A 15,579-nucleotide genomic window follows, 5' to 3' on the forward strand; every position below is an offset into this window, starting at 1 on the left:
AACTATAAGGATGATTCAACCAGTCTAGAAGGTCCTTATACCTGGATCAAACACTGCCACTTCCTCACCAGTGACTCAGGGCCCCATGGGAGTCTGTGAGCTAATTGCTTCTTGCCTTACTATGCAATAGAGACCTGCCATAGATAACTTCACTTTGCAATTCGAAATCATGAGGAGTTATTTAGGGATACCACTGAGATGGACCTCAGGAAATACTGGTTAGAAAAACTGAGCCCTAATTTTTTGTATTGTTATTGCTGCCACAAATATTTGCAGAGTATTAGTAAATGGTAACTTGTTCCTGTGTAGCTCACAAGGTACATTCTGGTACTGTGAGAGTCAAGATTTGACTGGAGAAGCATCTTTCAGCTTGACTTTTATCTTACTGCCAGGATTCCGTTAAGGTTCCTCATCTTCAGCTTCCAGGAGACAGTTCTTATCCCCAGCCCTTTTAGAAGCTTCCCACAGCTCTGGACCTGGGAGATGTTTTTCATTTTGGCTATAGTTAAACATAGGCCTCACTGTAACTTAAATTCAATAACCCTGGAAAAGGGATTTATTTTGAAGTGCCTATTTTACCTCCTAAAAGAGTAGAGAGAGGAAGCAATGGTCATTGGCACTAAGAAGGGATGTTGACCTACTTAATGTGTGTCCATGTGTGGCTCAGAAAAAGCCATCAAAAAGGTACTTGCTGCTCAATGATGAATCTTAGAGATGTCTAAAGGTGTCTTTCTCTTTTAGATTTTTGATGGGTCCTAGCCATGTTCTCCTCTGAGTTTAGAAGCTACTGCTATGTATTGAATTCCAACAGCCTCATTTTTGGCTCTAAGAGAGGAATGACTGGACCCAGATGGGATAGAGAAGAGTTGTTCTCTTTGCTAAGCTGTTTGGACAGCACTGAGGGTCAGAAAGCCTTTATTAAATGGACATATGTCCTATATCTTTCCAAAAAAAGTTTGAGGTAGCTGAAAACAAGAGTCATTGCATACACCTTAAACATTTCCCTTTGAAACTCATCCTCCCTTGCCACCTTTGTAAGTGGAGCTGAGCCAGTGCTGACTGCCTTCCTTGGGACCATCTCTGTGCCTATGTCCAAACACTGGGGAGAACACATGAAGGATGCACAAGGATGTCTGCTGGTACCTTGAGCCCAGCCTACAGCCGACTCACTGATATAGTCCAGAAACAACTGCCTTTAAATGATTTTTGCCTGAACTGCCTCCTGGGATGGGAGTGAAACATGAATCTCTGGAGATATATTAATAAATCAGATTACAAAGATCTATTACATATGCTTCCCATTCCATTTACTGAACACCAGTCTATGGACTTTAAAGAGACCTGAACTCCCTTTTCCCCAAGAGTGCTGGATCTCTTATTTGCACTTCCTTAATACGTACTCCCAAATATGAAATAACGCCTGATCTCTGAAGAATATGATAGTGATCATGACAGAAAGAATTAAAAATGTTCACACAATGATTAATGAGACCCCCAGCTCCAACACTTACTGGCTATGTAGACTGGATTAAGTTACTTTGACTCTTTGAGCCTGAATTTTTCCATCTGTTAAAATGGGATACTACCACCCCCCTCAAGGTTATTATAAGGGGTAAAATGTATGGAGAACAATAAATACAATGCTTACACAAAGAAGTCATTCAGTTATTGTAAGAGAAATGAACCTTGACTATTTACCTTCCCATTCAATTCATAGTCGCTCTGGTTTTGTTGTTGGATTTAGAAGTAATGAAAGAAACTGGTAGATGAATCCACTGGAAAGATGTCATGCTCTCTTATAAGAGTGTCTGCTTCCCCTGGTCTATTCTCTGCAGGTCAGTGAGATGTCAGCAAGGCAGAGCCAGCAGCTGCCCAGCTTGTACTGCCCTTATTGTCCAGGTTTCTGTTCCCTAAACAAAAGCTAGCTGTCAGCCTTAGTGTTTCCTGTCTATTAATGAATCATTTTTCACTTTTCTTCTCTTCGTCTTAAACATAGGAATGATCCAGAGAAACTAGATGCCTTCATCATGGACAAAGCCCTTCTGGATTATGAAGTGTCAGTAGATGCTGACTGCAAACTTCTAACTGTGGGGAAGCCATTTGCCATGGAAGGTATTAATCAGTCATTCTTGATTCACTTTTACTCAGAATGTGCTCAGTTTGCCAATCTAGAAAGTCACAAATGCCAATGTCAGAGGCAAAGAGCTATTCATCTTCCCTTGTTTTCATTTTCAGCTCTTAAGCACTCAGCTATTAAGTTGCTGAAGTTAGGTATTTATTTTCTACCTACTCCACAAACGTATTGTTATCCAATTGTTAGAAAAACAACCACCAAAACGCCATTGTTATCCAAACAATGTTGCTTTAGATATCTGGGAGTGGTGACAATATAATAAATAGGGAGTCCAGTTTTAATTTAATCTGTATTTTCTAATGTCCAAATCCTGTAATGAATCTGATGCTAAAACTAGAATGTTTGCATTACAACTGGAAGGACCCCAGTGTTGATTTAATCCAGTCTACTCAGTTTTATCCACAAGAAAACCCAGAGACGTTTTACCACTTTCTCATAATCACACAATTAGATGTTAATACTGGAATTAGAATCCAAATCTCATGGTCCTTAAATAAATGTTTCCACTAGTTGAAAAATAAGTAGAAAAAAATCAACGTTTGTGGTTTAGTAACCTCTAAGAGTCCTAAACAAAACCTTGTTTGGGACCTTGAGTTTGTCTTTCTTCCCACTGGCAGCAAATTTTTGCTTTCAATTTGGTCAACCAATCAATCAAACTTCAGGACCAAAGAAAGACTGCTTTGTCAGTAGCTCCTTGCATCCTGGACAACAGTTGATATATGGAGCTGGTAGTTTGAACCAGCAAATTTCACATCTCCCAGTTCCCAGCTTCCCTCCTCTGACAGTACATGCTGGTTCCCAAAACAAGCCATACTCACTTGTCAGAAAGCACTTTGACTTGAAACAATCCCACGGGGGTGCCCAAGTTCTATTTCCAGAAAACTATACTTTCCTGTATGTAAATTAGTATATCGAGACTATTCAGATTCCAATTCCCCAACCACAGTTGGTCCCTGTCTCCCCTAAACACAACAGCAAATTTTTTACTTCAGTCTTCGTTTTTGTGATGAATGAGAATGTAACAGCTGATGCTGTTTCTTCAAGACTTCTCCTAAGAGAAATCAATCCCCTCTCCAGGCAAAGCTACCTCCACCTGAACCAGGAATTGAACTCAGGAAGAGAGAGATTTAGTGGTAGGGATCTTCTATTAAGATGACAGTCTGACACAAGAGAGAGGAGATATGGGGATATATGTATACGTATAGCTGATTCACTATGTTATAAAGCAGAAACTAATACACCATTGTAAAGCAATTATACTCCAATAAAGATGTTTAAAAAAACATTACCATCGACCCAGCAATCCCACTACTGGGCATATACCCTGAGAAAACCATAATTCAAAAAGAGTCATGTGGGCTTCCCTGGTGGCACAGTGGTTGAGAGTCCGCCTGCCGATGCAGGGGACACGGGTTCGTGCCCCAGTCCGGGAAGATCCCACATGCCGCGGAGTGGCTGGGCCCATGAGCCATGGCCGCTGAGCCTGCGCATCCGGAACCTGTGCTCCGCAGTGGGAGAGGCCACAACAGTGAGAGGCCCACGTTATCGCAAAAAAAAAACCCCAAAAAAACAAACAAAAAAAATGAGTCATGTACCAAAATGTTCATTGCAGCTCTATTTACAATACCCAGGACATGGAAGCAACCTAAGTGTCCATCAACAGTTAAAGAAGATGTGGCACATATATACAATGGAATATTACTCAGCCATAAAAAGAAACGAAATTGAGTTATTTGTAGTGAGGTGGATGGACCTAGAGTCTGTCATACAGAGTGAAGTAAGTCAGAAAGAGAAAAACAAATACCGTATGCTAACACATATATATGGAATCTAAGAGAAAAAAAAAAAAAGGTCATGAAGAACCTAGGAGTAAGATGGGAATAAAGACACAGACCTACTAGAGAATGGACTTGAGGATATGGGGAGGGGTAGGGTAAGCTGTGACAAAAGTGAGAGAGTGGCACGGACATATATACACTACCAAACATAAAACAGATAGCTAGTGGGGAGCAGCCACATAGCACAGGGAGATCAGCTCTGTGCTTTGTGACCACCTAGAGGGGTGGGATAGGGAGGGTGGGGGGGAGGGAGATGCAAGAGGGAAGAGATATGGGAATATATGTATATGTATAACTGATTCACTTTGTTATAAAGCAGGAACTAACACACCATTGTAAAGCAATTATACTCCAATAAAGATGTTAAAAAAAAAAAAAAGGATGACAGTCTGATGTAGCAGGCCACAAAAAGAAAAGCCAAGGAAGAACTAGAAAACCAAAGAACATTCATTATATAACCTCATTTTGATGTAACAATGGGAAAATTCCCATTTTTTGTGGCATCTAGGGATATGGAAGAGATGTTACTTTTTTTTTTCTGTCCTAGATGCACTGGGTAATTGAGGTCCCTTTTGCCAATAGCAGCTGTTAACAATGAATTATTTGTAGTGGGCAAAAGAATGAAGGACTCTAGTTTCCACCTTTGTCTTAGGGGCCAACTCTATCTTGTCAAAAGGCAGTGGTGAGATGGCTTGTTTGCCTCTGCTAGACCCCAGTGCCAGATGCCACACAATTAACTCCCCACTGGTTTCCTGTTTACATTTCCATCTGTGCTCCTGAGACTTGGTGTCTTGCAGCTCCCATCATCTCCGGATACCACATTGTTTTCAAAGGGGACAAATACAAAATGGTGCAAGGAAGTGCTCTCTCTGCAAGAGAGCAGAGAGACTACAGATTTGAATACAGAGAACGGTCTCATCATTGTTGGCTTATTCTAAAAAAACCATTGCAGGTTTATTCTGGGTGAGGTGCAAATCAGAAATTTTAATTCAATACTGCCTCTGTGAACAAGTTTACAACCTAAAAGCAGAACTTTGTAAAACACAAAGGGAGGACACGTATATTAAAAACAACATGATAGAGATACTAGTAAAAGTCTTGATTGCTGCTTTTAACAAAAAAGTTAATCTCATAGATTTTTATGGAATATTTCTCTCTTCATGAAATTTTAAAAAAATATTATATGCTTTCCTTTAGCAACATTTAGAATTTGTGAACTTATGAAAATGTGGACTTTATTATTAATTAATTAGACTTCATAGGCATAAATATATCATAAAAGCAATTTATGAACAATTTTTACCCATTTAGCTTACAGGAATGTTTCATATGTCTATCTGTATCCTGTCATAGGACCTAGTATAATGCAAAGCATATAACAGTTATGTAATAAATGATGTATTACGTGTTATATAATCATTAGGTTGTATTTGAAATAAGTACCTAATTCACTTATTGTAGGTAATCAAAAGCACCCTGAAGGTCTGCATACACTTTCCAAAATGCTTAAATGACTTTGGGAACTTAGGAAAGAAAACGGAGTCCATTGATTCCTTCATGCTGAATATACATTCGCTCTCTGTAGTAACGACATTATATCAACTCGGTGTGACTACTGAATACCCCTCCCAACTTCACCATCCTGCATTTATTTAAGGCTTAAAGGTCAAGTGGGACAAATGAAAGATAATAGTCCACACTGAGTCTGAAACCTTTTTGTAAGTCTTCAGTGCAGCAAACCAAAACTATTAAGAATTCAAGAGCATGTGGAAAGTCTCTGGTCATATTAAAAACCATACACCAGGGACAAGAAGACATATTGTGTGCTCTGGAAAAAAAGGAAGTGTTGAGATAAATGAATACATGTCCCAAATTTATGCATTGGAGTTAGCTGACAGTAAAGGTCAAATGAGAAGAAAGAGTAATGGAACTGCACAGTACTGATTTGTGACCTTTCTGCTGAAGACTCTGCGTGTTTTTGAGTTTGTTCTGTTACTTGCTTTCCACTAATTATTTAATACAGTGTTTGGAGCACTAGCTCTGGAGTCTGAGTACTTGGGTTAGAATAGAGTTTCTGTTACTAACTGTGCTACACTGGGCAAGTCACTTAATCTGTTCTTTAGCTTCTTCATCTGCATAATGGGTTTGTGAATAGTACATCTATGACAGAGTTGTCGTGAAGAGTAAGTAAAATAATGTATGTTAAGCATGTACAAGCACACAGTAAGTGCCCAATAAATTATTATTATTATTCATTATATTGAATTAATAGATTGAGACCAAGTCATTATAAATTATCCTAGGATAGATAGCGTTCGTATATCTCAGCTTCTCACACATACTTCTCTCTCCACTTTGATGTGCTGGGGGTAAGGGAAACCCATTTTTAAAGTCTCCTTTAAGGTTAGGACTATTCCAATATGTTCTCAACCATTGCCCAGCAGTAGCTAAATATGGTATTCCAAGGCCAGACCGTAAAACGAAATTAATTTTTCTTCCTGAAGTCTTTTTAACCCTATCTAAGATCTTATTTTAAAAATATCTATTTTCCAACCACATTTCAGGAAGATTTTTGAAATCTATGAATTTCTAACTATACATTTGCTAGCCAAAATATATTTCCACCACTCTTAGCTGAGTAAAGCTGATTTACCCATGGGGAAAAGATCAGAATTCTATTCTGAAAATTGTTCTCTTGGGCTATTAAGCTGCATCCAATTTCAAGGGTGCCTGAAGCCTTCATCTCTAGGGTTGAAGGATTCCATTTTGCTTCATCTATCAACCACAAAATAGTCAACCTCGTCTTTATTGCAAAGCCACGTTTCTAATGATAATGAAAGCAACTCAGGCTGCTAAGTTGAGTCAGCAATTTAAAAATAAGAATTCTGACCAATGAACACAATCAAATTTGAAAAGCAGCTGATAAAGAGGACAAAAATGGTTTTACTATTTTATGTTTCTGAATAAAATTGATTTTTATGTCTTTTAACACGTACCTCTTCTAATTGCCACATAACTTTGTTTTTCTGTTTCTCCCCTTGTTCCATGTGCATAGTTTGTTTTAATTAGATAATAATAATTTATGCCAATAATTATTAAAATATCAAGATTTAATATTTGCATTAACATAGAAAATTTTAAAGAACAGGAATCTATTTTTAGTGGTCAATTACAAATTAACCTTGACATGATGGAATGGAGTGATTTAATATTTATTATCTCCTATGTAGCAATTTTTTATAAATGTCTCTGCAACTTCAACATAGCTTTTTCCCTACGGCAATTTTTATACTTTTGTTGTAGTGCCAAAATTCTATTCTTAGAATATTTAAATTTATCGTAAATATTAATTTCCAATTTTTAAACTTTCTTATCATGCATTTTGGTCTCATCTATCCAAAATACCACTATCAAGAATCACTCCAAGATGCCTTCTCTCATCCTTTCATCTGGTAGCAAACTCTCTCCTCATAACAACCGTTTTCTTCATCCTCTTCATTGCATCTTTGTCATTATATTTTATGTTTATTGAATTTATGACTCACCTCTCTTTTCTTCTCAAGCAAAGTCCTATAACATCCTACCATGCTGTGTAGTTATTTATGTATGCCTCATCTCCCCCGTGCCACCATGAGCTTCATATGGATAGACTTCGTGTCTAATTTAACTTGGTAAATTCCATAGCACTTGGCAGAGTGTCTGGGACAGAATAGCATTCAACCCCTATTTGTGGAATTAATGAATAGATGAATGCAATAAATGCTTATCAAATGAAAACAATTCTGCCATGATTACAGTAACCTGTGCTGGAATTACTGGCTTTAAGGGGATTTTTAGGAGAAACAATATAGTCAGGGAGGGTCCTTGCTAGTTAATTTCCTCATTTATGTACAATCATATACCAATTGGGGCTGTACTTACACTATATTTATACAACTTATTGAAAAGTTTATGACAAAATCTGCCCGTGAATAATATATATTTGTGTCTGTTGAATTCAAACCACCAGTTTAGATGATTGTAGTTTTTTACTGCATTGCCTGGTTTAGGGAGATTATATCAATATGATTGTAGTGATAGGGCCTGTTTGAAGGGGAGGAATAGGTCAAGTACTCCTTTGCCTTGGTCACATGCTATAGTGGATACAGTGGAGGGAGCATTGGTTTTAGACTCAAACAGACCTAATTTCAAATGCTAGCTTTGCCATCTATGAGCTGTGTGAACTTCGGCTGTATATTTATTCAATCTTTAAGTTTCTATTCTGCATGGGTTCACATAGGGGTTAGACACATGTGAAATGGTATCTGGCACACAGTAGGGCTCAGTATGTTCTAGTTCTCATTATTAGAATCCCAGAGTGATTTAACTGACCTACATGCCACACTCCAGTATGCAATCTTAGACTAGTGCATGATCTACAAAGTGGGGTAAGATAAGTAAAAAGTTTATTATAGAGCAGTACTTGGTGTATAGTAAGCCCTCTGTAAGTATTAGGAATTGTTGTTGTTGAAAATTATTGCCTCCAGGGGAAAAAATATAAAATATTCAGCAAACCGGGCCTAATGATCCTGACCATCAACCCATACCCACCAGATAGTTCCAAGATCTTCTACTATTTGTTTGTATAAGTCCCAGTTCTTCTCCCTCAAGCTGGTACAAGCTGGGATGTCTCAGTTGTAATGAAATAATCATTATGCAGTGCATTGTTTAATATCTGTCTCCCTAAGAGAGTGTACACTCCGTGACAGCAGGGACCATATTTACCTTGCTCACTGCTAAATCCCAACCACTTAACACAGTGCCTATTCACTCATAAATATTCGTTGAATGGATGAATGAGTGAATGAATAAATGTGTGAATTAGTCAGTGAATATTATCATACACATGACTAGTATTGTGCCTGACATGTAAATAGGTACTGAATGAAAATCTGTGCAACTGAATTTGTCAATAGCATTCATTATAATAAAAGTTTCTAAAGAAAATCGGTTACTTCCTTATAGTTACCCATTACTTTAAAAAAATGTTATTTCATGGTAGAATCAGCAGAAGAACAGACTGCCTGTGTAAAGTCTTTTATTGTCAGTCTTGCCTTTCAAACCAAAACTACTAGGCACAAAATAGGCACTCAAAATAGCTCTTTGAATGGAAAATTCTAATAATGCTCTTGACACTGTAATCATTTCCTTGACTTGCCATTGTTAAGGAACAAACAAAATTACCAGGGGGAGAAAAACATATAGCTCTTTAAAATGCAAAAATTTTTTCTGTATTACTTATTTCCTCTCTTTTATTAGTTATACACGAATCTCAAGCCCTATATTTTTTAAAAAAGGATTTTTGTACCTGTAATTTAAAAAAAGAACAAAAACTAATGTCCTTGGAAATAAATTGTAAGATGGAATCATTATAGCAAGTATTTGTTTCCATGAAGTATCTTTGGATTCTTGACAGCCTTTTGGTCTTTATATGTGAAAAAAGGAGCTAGCTATAGTTTCAGTTTGTCTTCCTCAGTCATCTTGAGGGCAATACATCTTTTTTCAACTATGCTATCCAATAGCTACAGACAAAATGTAGGTAATTAGCTCTTTCACATGGCTCTTCAAAGAGATTAACAGTTTGGAAAGCAAGTAAAGCCCCATACTAAGTAAGGATACAGAGTCCAAGCTAATTAATAAAACTCTGACAACAATTACATCTTCTTTATGCTCCTCCTTCATCCTTTCCCCTTCCTCTCTTGCCTTGAATAACCATTGTCACAGATATTTGGTTTATCAATTCCTTGATTTTTTTCTGAATATACTTTTATCAAATACATATGAATTCTTAAAAATACAGTGTTTTGTTTTGAATGTTTTTACATTTACACAATGGGTTCAGGCTATAATCTTCTGGGATTGATCTTTTTCATTCAGTGTTGCTAAGAGTCATCCATATTATTCCATGTTATTCTAGTTCATATGTTTCACACTATACAATATTCCATTGTGTAAACATTCCATGGTTTATTTACCCATTCTCTTGTCAACATTTGGGTTGTTTCCAATTTTTGCTATTATGAACAATGCCTCTAAGAACATTCTTGTACATATGTCTTGGTGTGGTTATGGAGGAGTTCTTTAGGAATGTATTTAAAGTTGCTTGTCTTAGAGCTTATAAATCTTCAACTATACAAAGTAATAGCAAACGGTTTTCCAAAGTGGGTACATCAATTTTCATTCCCACAAGCAACGAGTAAGTGATCTTATTGATCTACATTTGTACCAACACTTGGTTTTATCAGACTCCCTTTTTTTGACAACAAGTTTTTGTTGATGTTTTAGTACTTATGCTATATTGTACATTCACATGGTCTCATTCTATTATTGAAAAATAAAAGTAAAAAAGTGTCATGCATGACCAGTGATAAGAGTATTTCATAAACCAGGGATTGTAATTCATCTAATTTTGTGTATTTAAGGTCCAGGGGAGGGGTTCTGGGAGAAGTAGATAGGGAATCCTAGCCCTGGTAAAGACCTCAAAGATGGCTTCGAAAGAATATCTTGAAGGGAAGGGCAGAAAGCCTTGGAATACAATGTGCCCCAGTACACAGTACACAGCTCATTCCTCTCCTTTCCAGACTCATCTCTTTTACTCAGAGAGGTAGCAGATACAAGGTAATCATACCTTGGACATTTTTTTAACATCTTTTTTGGAGTATAATTACTTTACAATGGTGTATTAGTTTCTGCTGTATCACAAAATGACTCAGCTATACGTATATATATCCCCATATCCCCTCCCTCTTGCGTCTCCCAACCACGCTCCCTATCTCACCCCTCTAGGTGGTCCCTAAGCACTGAGTTGATCTCCCTGTGCTATGTGGCTGCTTCCCACTAGCTATCTATTTTACGTTTGGTAGTGTATATGTGTCCATGCCACCCTCTCACTTCGTCCCAGCTTACCCTTCCCCCTTCCCATATACCTTGGACATTCTTGAGTCCTTTGAAGGAAAGATGGTGAAAGCTCACTATGCCCTTGTTACCAGGCCTGACAGCAATATCACGCAAGCGTGGTGGCAACATCTCAGGAACCTCTCAGGTGAAACACTCATCTGAGATTATATTTTCTCCTAGGATACGGCATTGGTCTCCCTCCCAACTCTCCTTTGACCTCCAATATATCCGAGCTAATCAGTCAATACAAGTCACATGGGTTTATGGATGTGCTACATGAGAAGTGGTACAAGGTGGTTCCCTGTGGCAAGAGAAGTTTCGCTGTCACTGAGGTAAGGGAAAAACTGCTGATAATGTTGATGCTTTGTACAGATTTACCTTGAAAAATATGAGGAAATGCTGTCATATGTGGCCAATAATCCAGGCTATTACATCTCCTAAGACTCACCATGGTATTTAGATTACTCCTAATTTCACTTGAAGGATGGCTATTCAATAGGAATTTTCCGTAAGACAGATTTGTCTTGGATTTAACTGTGATGCTATTTTGATGAGTAAATGTCTGAATTTCTATTTTTTGCCTATATGTTATATCCACAAGTGCAGAAGAAATGCTGTTCTGCATTACAGTAATAGTATCTGAGATTGACATTAACAGTGTTTGGTTTAACTGTTAATTGCTGGTCACAATGTGGACTTCAAAATATTCCCAGGATCTAACTTCCCAGTGGTCCAGTGATGAATCCCGCTTAAAGCAATAGATATTAACTTATAACTGGTAATTCTTAGATAATCCTAGATTTTTTAAACTGAAAACAACCAATTCCCTTCTTTTAGTGATGGAAAACTAATATCTAGAGATCCTAAGTGATTTGCCCAAGGCACACAAATAGTCAGAATCTACATCTTTTTATTGCAATGCTCTGCCTTTATGATGTAATTAGAAGGAAACCTGCAAAGTGAGCCAGAAATTGGCTGATTAAGATAGGAGACTAAAAGGTGTAACAAGAGCCACAGGCTCCAGTATTTAAAAGAGAAGCCAAATAAAGCAGTATGAGGTCTGCCTGACATTTAAAAAAAAAATCTAAAGCCAACAATAATGACTCCAAATAGCCTCTCTTCGCCAACAACTTTCACATTTGTATTTCAACACCAACTCTTCTGGGCTCCAGAACCATATATCTACCTTCCTATTTGACATTTCCACTTGAATATCTTACAGGCATCTGACATTTAACTTGTCAGAACTGAACCCTGCTCTTCTCTCCTAAATCTGCTTTTCTCTCTGTGCATCACATCTTGGATAATGGCACCTCTGTCCATCGAGTATCTCATTCCAGAAACTGGCAGGGATCCTTAATGCCTCCCACATCTCACCTTCTGCATCCATCAACAAGCCATATCTTTTCCTCTATAAAATATGTCTCAAATATGCCCATTGTCATCTCCACTGTCATCACTCTAGTCCAAGCCATCATCCCTCACCTGGACCACTGCAAAAGTCTCCTAACTGGTCTCTCTGTTTTCATGCCTGCCGTTCTCCAATTTGTTTTCCATGTGGCAGATCACTCTCCTACTTAGAAGCCTGCGATGGCTTCCCATGTTAATTAGGGAACAATCTGAAATGCTGAACATGGCCTGCAATGCCCTGAGGGACTTGACCCTGCCTATTTCTTCAGCCTCATCTCATGCAACTTTCCTCCTGGCTCATTACACCCCACCACAATGGTCATTCCAGATGGAGATACACCAGTGGCTTTCCTGCCTTGAGGTCTTGGCACATGCTGTTGCATCCTCCTTCCCAGATACTCTTCCTCTTCCCACCCCCCGACATTTACCTAGCTAATGCCTTCTCATTATAAACTCCCAGCTGAAATCTCCCTTCTTCAGAGCCTGCCCATAGTCCCTGATGCAACCTGAATCATATCTCCCTTTATAATCTCATATTATATCTTATTTAGAAGATGGTCATTGAGCAAAGATTTAAAGGAAGCAAAGAGGAAAATAAGAAATTAGGGAACTAGCATGCTCTGTTTCTTATCACATGACAAAAACTGTATTAGGGACATTAACTCATTGGTTCTCACTACAACCCTGTAAGGCAAGCATTTTTATATTTTTTTGGAGATATTTGCATGGCTTTTCCTAAAAGAAATAAAATTGGGCTTACACTGGTCAGCTGAATTAATTCAGCCAAGAAAATAAACAAACCAATTGCTTAAACTGTGCAAAGAAAGCAACAATCATTTCATGTGTCCTACCATTTGTTGTGACCATGGTTAACTCCAGCCAAAATCTCCAAGTGATTCAAAGTTGACAGCAAGACATTAGACAAGACGAAGGGAGCCTCCTCGTCATGCCCCCAAAGCCAGCAATACAGAATAACTGGCACCTCCCTGATCACAAGCATACCTCTAGGCTGTGCCATTTCAGAGGACCATCAGACCAAGACATCAGCTGGATGGACTGACTCCCAGGGCAAGACTCTGAGGGTGCAGGGCTCTTCAGCTTCAGAACCTAACTCCACCTGGGCACATACAGGGGAACATACTTTTGGAGACTAACAAGCACTAACATAAATCTATTGATTCTAGTGTGAAAATATCTAACAGAAAGCATGATAAATTTGAAGACATACATTTCTGGACTTGCATCCTGGCTCTACCAATTAACAACTGAGTGACTTAACTGCTCTTAAGTCTGAATTTCTTCATCCATGAATGGATATGATAAAACCTGCCTTGTCATTTTGTTCTGAGAATAAGAGATCATTTATGGAGAGACCAAGTAAAAAACCTGACATAGTAAATAATAGAAATATTAATACTTCCTCTCCTTCCATCAGGAGAACTTCCTGGGGTTCACAGATATCTTCAGGTATCTTTCTGCAGCTTTATTTAGAAGGAAACCTTCCCAGAAATTCTCCAGTAGATTTCCTCATATTCATTGGTCAAAATTACATCATCTGTCCATGTCTAAAGCCAATCAGTGGTGAGGGGAATGAGATCACCATGACAGATTAGCCAGTCATGACTCATCCTCCAGAACTTATTAGCTGCTCCAGGGGCAGCTTCCCTTGAAATACATGGCCCCGTAGAGAATGGGGTTCTCTAAACGAAATGAAACGAAAGCAGGGTTCCCTTAGGAAGGAGACAGGAGAATGAATGCTAAATAGGCAACCAACCACCTCTTCTACACTCTCTCCCATCCCACCCACTTCTAGTCATCATTACAATGAGGTATTTGGATTTAATCACATGCAAGAGCCCTCCCACCTTTGATACAGTGATTACAGTCTTTCCTTTACATCATCCTGAGATTAGAATATTTAATATATTGACAGTATAGCATAATGGTTGAAAGCATGGGCTTTGGAAACAGTTCTAGGTTTGAACGCCACCACCCGTGTGATACAAGACATGTTACTTGTCCATTCTGAGCCTCAGCTTCTGCAAATTGGGGTGATAATGTCTACTTTATAGGATTGTGGTGAAAATTAAGGCAGATAATTAATGTTTATAAAATACTGAGCCTATATCCAAATATGATAACCACGAAGTAGCTCATATCCTTAAGGATGATGAGGTTTCAACTGTTCCAGGGCTGTATGGATTTATCAGTAATTTCAAACAAAACCAAATTAAGTGTGGACAAAAAAGAAGGCAGATTTTGAAAAACAAACAAATAATCAGCAAAAGCCACAAACTGTTCAGATGATATGTGCAAAACACACCACATATTTTTTCAACCATGGTTTTTAACGGGACAATTCAGGGGAGAGGCATTTGGGAAATTCTGGTTGTAGTGAGCTGGAAGCAACTGGATAAGAGGCTGATATCAGGATCAAGTTATGGTTGTTAAGACAACCCTGGCCCCATTTTCCAGGTCAGCTGAATTTGGAAGGGGGCAAGAGGTAGGAATGAGGAGAATGGAAGAGAGGTGTACCCTTAATTGGAACTTCAGAGACAAAAATAAAAATTATGATAACATCCATGTGTGTGTAGAGCTGGTGCCACCCCCAGCTTCAGGGAATGTTAGGAACATGTATGGAGCACTTCTCAGCAATGGTGGCCTGCACTACTGCATATTCTGGTCTGTGCAGTAACAATCTGCTTTGCAATGTTGCTCACCTGTGTGCATTTAAACGGAGTGCATATCCTTGTGCACTGACCGGCATGTTTGTCTTGAACAACCTAAGACAGAATTTCAGGATGTCACCCTCACAGAACCTAAAGATACAATGTAATTAAATGAAACCCATCTTCAGCTCATTGGCTGAGCTTAGTCTCCTCTGTGAAGGCCCTGTGCCTGCTGGATTTTCTATCATTCAGTCCATGAGTCTCTACCTGCTGTTTGGGTGGGGGGTTTAGCTTTCTCCCAGAAAAGGTCAGAAGGAAGCATGCTTGTCAGTACTTTGCTTGCCATCCCTTTTGCCTCAAATGTCATACGTTGCTGGGCTATTAGTGTGAAGAAAGTAGGACTCGATTTGAAATCAGAGAAGCCATATTTGAAGCCTGCCTCTACCATCCACATGACTTGGGAAAAATCACTAACCCACCTCAGTCTCAGCTTCTTCATCTCTTCAGTAAGTTCTTGTGAAGAGTTAATAAAATGGTAGTTTAATGAACACATCCCTCCTCCTTCGTTCTCCCCAGGGGGAGGGGTGCAGAG

The 15,579-nt window shown here is 38.6% G+C and overlaps 1 protein-coding gene across 4 annotated transcripts in view; it reads left to right on the forward strand.

Annotated features, from left to right (window-relative positions):
• The window catches only part of GRIN3A (glutamate ionotropic receptor NMDA type subunit 3A), a 155,201-nt gene that overhangs the window by 105,203 nt on the left and 34,419 nt on the right, over nt 1–15,579 (forward strand). For all 4 annotated transcript variants that reach the window (XM_030829877.2, XM_060300679.1, XM_060300681.1 and 1 more), the window contains exons 5-6: nt 1,997–2,112; nt 11,089–11,240. In XM_030829877.2, the coding sequence (XP_030685737.1) occupies nt 1,997–2,112; nt 11,089–11,240 (268 nt within the window). The remainder of the gene's footprint in view (nt 1–1,996; nt 2,113–11,088; nt 11,241–15,579) is intronic.

The sequence above is a fragment of the Globicephala melas genome, chromosome 6 (genome assembly GCF_963455315.2).
Source record: "Globicephala melas chromosome 6, mGloMel1.2, whole genome shotgun sequence".
Taxonomy (NCBI): domain Eukaryota; kingdom Metazoa; phylum Chordata; class Mammalia; order Artiodactyla; family Delphinidae; genus Globicephala; species Globicephala melas.